The sequence below is a fragment of the Dama dama genome, chromosome 22 (assembly GCF_033118175.1).
Source record: "Dama dama isolate Ldn47 chromosome 22, ASM3311817v1, whole genome shotgun sequence".
Taxonomy (NCBI): Eukaryota; Metazoa; Chordata; class Mammalia; order Artiodactyla; family Cervidae; genus Dama; species Dama dama.
Genome location: NC_083702.1, coordinates 4,623,698 through 4,629,697, shown reverse-complemented (window position 1 = coordinate 4,629,697; position 6,000 = coordinate 4,623,698). Strand labels below are relative to the sequence as shown.

Genomic DNA, 6,000 nt, shown 5'->3' with positions numbered 1-6,000 from the left:
CCAAAGATAAGGACGACTGCTTCCCTATGAAGTCAGTGTTAATTGGGAAAGCCTGTGTTCTTCAGTGTTTCCTTAACAGAAATTATATTCAGAGAACTTTAAAAGGCATAGAAGCAGACATAACTCAATTTCATCTTAAAATTTTTTGTGTTCCGAAAATTGCAGATTGTAGACATTTGAAATTAAGACTTTTTTATTGGCATTTCCAATATTAACTTCAGTTTCTCTGAAATAACTTTCCATGAAACAGTTTCAACACCCTATAACTATTTAAAAATTATGAGTTTCCCTTAAAGATTACTTAAACATACAACAAGACAAAATTAGAGTAAAGATGATGCAGGATTCAAAATTTTCTGACCGGCTTTCAGAATGCAAATTTAAACTGTGGTGGTTTCTTTGTTAAACTCAATCAAAGCTGACTCTCATGGGACACGTTACCTACTGGAGTGGGGCCTGGACACTCCTTCACAGAGGTGAGCTGTAGCCTCTCTGCCTGTAACAGTCAAGCTTTTCCACAAATGCCACAAAGGCCGCCTAGCTTCTGCTCCAGAAGCAGTTTGGGTCTGAACTGACCAGACTGGCCTGAGCACCGCGTGGCTGCTCCCGGCTCAAGTACCCTCTAGGTCCTACAGGGACTGGCGCTGTCTCCTGCTGCTTTCTCTGCCTTCAGTATCTGGATACTGAGAAAGATCTAGGGTCAAAACTCGGCTGAACATGCAGTCATCGTGCTGAAATGGAGAGAAGACAGTTAAAAGTCAGTGCAAGTAGAGAGTAAGAGGTATTAAATGTAAAGTAAGAGCCATTAGTGAGTCTGGATTTGCATTTTAAAGGAACCTTCTTATAGCCATCTGAGGTGTTAACTTCTGCATTTCCATCAGCTTTATGTGTTGTTTTTGGTAAGGGCACCAGAGTACGCCACCCAAAAATATGCGTCTTTTGCATGTGGATTGTTTTGAGCCAGAGGCTACTGAGAACCAGCAGATACAGGAAAAGCTCTAAAAGCTGAGCACAAATTTCCCTTTTGTAAAGGAAATTTACATCTTTGTAAAGGTGACATCCTCTGCACTCTGAACTCTTCCTCAGTGGAGAAGGCACTCAGCCAGCAGAGCAAATCCGACTGAACAGTCTGGCTACTGTGCTTTCTCGGGTCACTGTCCCATCGCTTGCCTTCCCTTCCCAGAAGCCCCAAGGGCCTTTTGCTTATTTTAGCCTAGGGTGGGCTACAAGTCCAAGTTCTCACCCCTCTGAGTTACTCACTGCTGGGTATGCCCACGTGTATGCACGATGCACATTAATGAACCGTCTGGTGTGACTGACAGGGCCCAGCTGAGACCTGGGTTCACCCCTGAAGAGTTCGCCCCTCCCCTACACAGTAGTGAGAACTTCCACTTCTCTCTGGCAGCATGCTTCCAGTGACCCCCTGACATTAATTAGGCACAGGAAGGGAAATTTATTTTATTTTTGGGGGGAAATTTATTTTTAATCTTAGTGCTTTTTTTTCCAGTTTTTTAAAAAAATTCATTTTTATTGGAGTACAGTTGCCTTAATTTTTATCTTAAAGGAAAACTCAGGAAGTAATACCTAATAATTGTTCAAGCACTGAGTGATCTGGAGGAGCTGCTCTGCTGCATTAGCTCAGCTACGTACTTTCAACGGCTTAAGAAACAGAATTACAGAAATTACTATACAATTTGGAGCTTTGTCAAATTCTTTGTTTTTTCTTTTAGTAGTTTTGGAAGAGAAATGGTTCCTTGTTAGTTCTACAACAGTGCATTTGTTGTTGCTAAAACATTCAAACACAGAAATATGGAAGATAATATCAACAGTTTACTCTGTGTAAGTTAATGTGTACTATTGTTTTAAAAACAAAATTATACTTACTGTTGTGCAGTTTTTTATTTCCCTTTTCACTTAAAATATAACTTGAATTTCTGTGTACTGCCATAGAAAAATATCTAAATAGTTACTATTAAGTCTCATTTGACTAAAAAATAGTTAGGCCTATATTAATAAACTGCAGAAATCAAACAGTATCTATACTAGGAACTTGTGGTGTCAGGACACACTATAAGGTGACTTTATCTCTCTTTACTTATCTTTACCTCTGGATAGATGCCTATCAGTGCATCAGCTTTGGAATAGAACTCCTCTTTCAGGGAAATGATTATCATCTGAAACTGTTCCTGAGTCTGCTCTTTGATGTAACTTGACACCTGGGAGGAAACAGAAAGCACACGTTTCATCAGCAAAGGCCTCCTTTGCAGGCGCTTTGAGGACAGACTCTACAGGTTTCTGAATCTGCCCATTTTAGGTGACGAGGCACTTACTTCTCTCTGTAAACTCAATAAATCCACTACAGAAATGGAAATAGTTCAGACTGTAAAATAAGAGGTTAGTAAAAAAATATATAAGGCTCATTAAATCTATGATTGAAAACTTGGAAGAATATTTTTAAGAATAAAACTCTAACTTAAGATACCATGATGTGAATCGGCAATCAGTCTTGACAATAAGATGAAACTACCACTCGGATATTTTGAGGGTAAAAGGGTGGCATTTAAACTTCCAACTTCCTATATTGCCATCAAAGCCTCAAGATGAGAAAAATATGGCAATTATATATTCATAATCCATAATCAACTCATTTGGTTAGAGGGGAACTCAAAGACTCCTTCAGCAGGCTTAATTCCAAGGAATAAGAACAAGATAGACTGAACAGAAATGGGTCTTGGTGGACAGACTCTACTCAGAACTTGGAAAATTATGAAGAACACTTTGAACTCAAACTACAGTTTAACAGATTTCTTGCCAACACCCTGGATTTCTCTGCAAGCTTACACTGTGTCTTCTCCTGACTGCACTCAGGACACGAAGGACACATTTTGGAAGCAGGAATGGCAGCTGCAGTTGAGGAATGAGTCAGCAGTTGAGGTGAATGATGAGAGGGAGAAAATGCTTCAGGCTAAGAGGCTGAATTCATGGAAGGAACTCCCTCATTAGAGGCAATGGTAGCCACTATGAGACAGGTCTTAAAAAGTCTTGGGATGTTGACAGAATGGAAGAGGAGATAGGATGCAAAAATGTAAAGCATGCATTTTGCTAGGAGTCACCTGTGATAAAGTTTGGGTACCCTGACCACAAGCGGGAGTGGAAGCTCCTTCACAGTTGCTCATATTACATCACGCTCATACTCAATTCAGCAGTGGGGTGCCAGGAACATAAATCTCAAAGGGAAACTGGAAATTAAGAGGCTTTTAGTACATAGGATAGGTGCCAATAGAAAAGAGTAGTAAGTAAGACCTAGTACTTAAAGATTCCACTAATACAAACATCTAAATTTTGCTAGAAGATATGGATATATTGGGCTTCCCTGGTGACTTAGCAGTAAAAAATCTGACTGCCAGTGCAGGAGATGCGGGTTTAATCCCTGGTTCGGGAAGATCCCGGAGAAGGAAATGGCAACCCATTCCAGTATTCTTGTTTGGAAAATCCGAAGAACAGAGAAGCCTGGTAGGCCACAGTCCATGGGGTCACAAAAGAGTCAGACATGACTGAGTGACTAAACAACAACAGAATATGCTTCAGTTCCTCTTCAAAGAGAAGGGGAGTGTACGAAGTCCACAGTGATAGAGCCACCCCCGCCCCCCCACACAGGGGAGATGGGATACAAAGTGCTAAAATTAACCTCCTGAGGGGAAATTCTCCCAAATGAGTCCAGCCTTGGAGTCCAATTAGCTGATACAGATTGGCTGGCATTCCAAAGAGATGAATCAAGATTCTCTCTTTACTCCTGTGTTTGCTTCTCCCAATCTTCCCAACATCTCTAGCAGGTCACAGAACGTGGCTCTGACCTGTTCGCTACAAGTTTCAGGGGACTCGTGATTTAGTTCCTAACTTTTGTGGGTGTGGCATTGATACGCTATTACGTATACCGTGACATGTTCAAAAAGCAAGGCCCTATTGAGATCTGGGTTAGATGAATACAGCCTGGGAAATGCTGGGAGATGACACTGTTGCCACTAGAAGTTACCCCAGGCTGTAGCTCCTGGAAAGTCCCTGCATCTCCCAGGCATCACACAAGAGGCTCAACAGAAAGAAATCAAGGGAGGTCAACTTCAGAGACTCAGGGTGGTGCCCAAGACTCAATACACCTCTCAGGGCTGGACTCATTAACCAAGATTGTAAGACTAAAAAGTATAACGGAGAATGCCAACTTAACAAATTACTAGAGACCTTCTCTGTCAGCATGACCAGAGCAGCCTCCTTATAAACAGCTATAAATGCAAAGTCCAGTCACTTCTGGAAGGCTGATGAACCTAGAATCAAAACCAGGAGTTTAATTCGTCTCCTTCCGGAAACGGATGGCTCTGGCAATAGGACCACGGCCCAGGGTCTCTGCAAGATGGGGCTGCTAGCATTTGCCTCCATCCGGTGGTCTCCTTCCAGTCTACCCCATTCTCATGTCCGAAGTTTACAGTCAAGGTGTGTGAGGCATCTGAGAGTCTCGCAGGCGGTCTGTCCGTCTGTGTGCTGACCTTTAGGCTGATTTTCAGTTGTGTCCTTAGTTCCCTTATGGTCTCGAATACTGAAAACAGCGTTATGTGGAAACGCACTAGCTGATGGGAGACATTTTAATACACGAAGGGGAGCAAAAGTTTGAACTGTAATTCCTCTGGAATTTTATTTAGATGTGTTATTTTGGTCTTTATTAAACAACTAATTTGGTCCTATTTGCCATATGGTCTACTTTTAGACCCTCTGGGTCCCAATACCTAGATTTGGGGAAAAGCAACTCACCCAGTAGCAGTGTTGTGGATCCAGCAGTGATCCTTACTTAAGTCCCCTAAACCCTGAGTGAAAACTACTACCCTGAATCATCTTATTTTTAGATTTTTAACTTAGATTTTGCTTTTATACAGCAACTGTCAAACTATGTTTGTTCAGAGTAAATTGCCTTCTAACTGCATCCTGACCCTTGAATTGTAAACACTGTACTGGAAGTTAAATCAGAAAGGAACTTACTTTGCCAATGTTAGTATTGTCCAGCGCTGCATCTACTTCATCTAAAACAAAGAATGGAGCAGGCCGAAAACTAGAAAAAAATTACAATCAAGTCAGTTACAACTTTGTTTTACGAGACTTGGAGGACAGGACTAAGAACATTCAGAACAAATAAAACGTGTCGTTTCGTATGCCTTTGTTTAAGTCACCAATGGCCTCTATGTCGATAAATACAGTGCTCAATTCCCAGTCCACATCCCTTCAAAGGAAGGTGGATGGAACCAGGGCGGTGCTCCCCAGCTTCCTCTGAGTCAAGGACACCACGGTCCGCTCCCCGCCCCACCACTGCTCCAGGTCCCAGTCTCCTCTGCCAGCTCCTCCACAGTCTAACTTCTCGACACTGTGGTGCCTCTGGGGCTCAGTGATCAGAGCACTCTTCTAACTAGATTCTTTGATGATTTCATCTGCTCTCAAGGTTTTAAGTATCATTCATTGATGGAATGCTCTCACATTTCTATTGACAGTTCTGACCTCTCAAACCCTTGCCTCACTGGTCCAATGGTTTACTCAGTTTCGCGTGGGTGTCTGCTCAAACTCAAGCAAAATCAAACTTTTCACCTATCCTCAAACCCACCCCTCCTGTGCTCCTCTCCAGTTCAGTTAATGGCAGCTCTTATCCCTCTAGTTGATTAGGCTCCCTCCTACCCCGTGCCTCATCTGCTCCCATACTAGTCCGAACCGCCACCATCTTCAACCCTGATTGCTAAAACAGCTCCCTAAACCTTGCGCCTGCCACTGCAGACAGTCTGTTCTCTACAGGCACCAGGCTCACTTGGACTCATTTCTTATGTCTAGAATATTCTTCCCTTAGAACTCTTCTCTAGAACACCCCACCCATGTGACTTGCTCCCTTAATTTCTTCAAATCTTTGCTCAAATATTACCCTTTCAAAAAGCCCTTCCCAGAAGATTTTTTAATATTGCAAACCCTTCCCTG

At 42.4% G+C, this 6,000-nt stretch overlaps 1 protein-coding gene across 2 annotated transcripts in view; it reads right to left on the bottom strand.

The window, feature by feature from the left end:
• Window positions 1-486: 486 nt before the first annotated feature.
• SMC1B (structural maintenance of chromosomes 1B) overlaps window positions 487-6,000 on the bottom strand; it is a 73,499-nt gene continuing 67,985 nt past the window's right edge. The window contains exons 23-25 of one of the 2 annotated variants that reach the window (XM_061124018.1): window positions 5,026-5,095; window positions 2,106-2,216; window positions 487-731 (exon numbers count right to left, since the gene is read on the bottom strand). In XM_061124018.1, the coding sequence (XP_060980001.1) occupies window positions 630-731; window positions 2,106-2,216; window positions 5,026-5,095 (283 nt within the window). In that variant the 3' untranslated portion in view covers window positions 487-629. The remainder of the gene's footprint in view (window positions 732-2,105; window positions 2,217-5,025; window positions 5,096-6,000) is intronic. The other variant, XM_061124019.1, reaches the window with a different exon arrangement.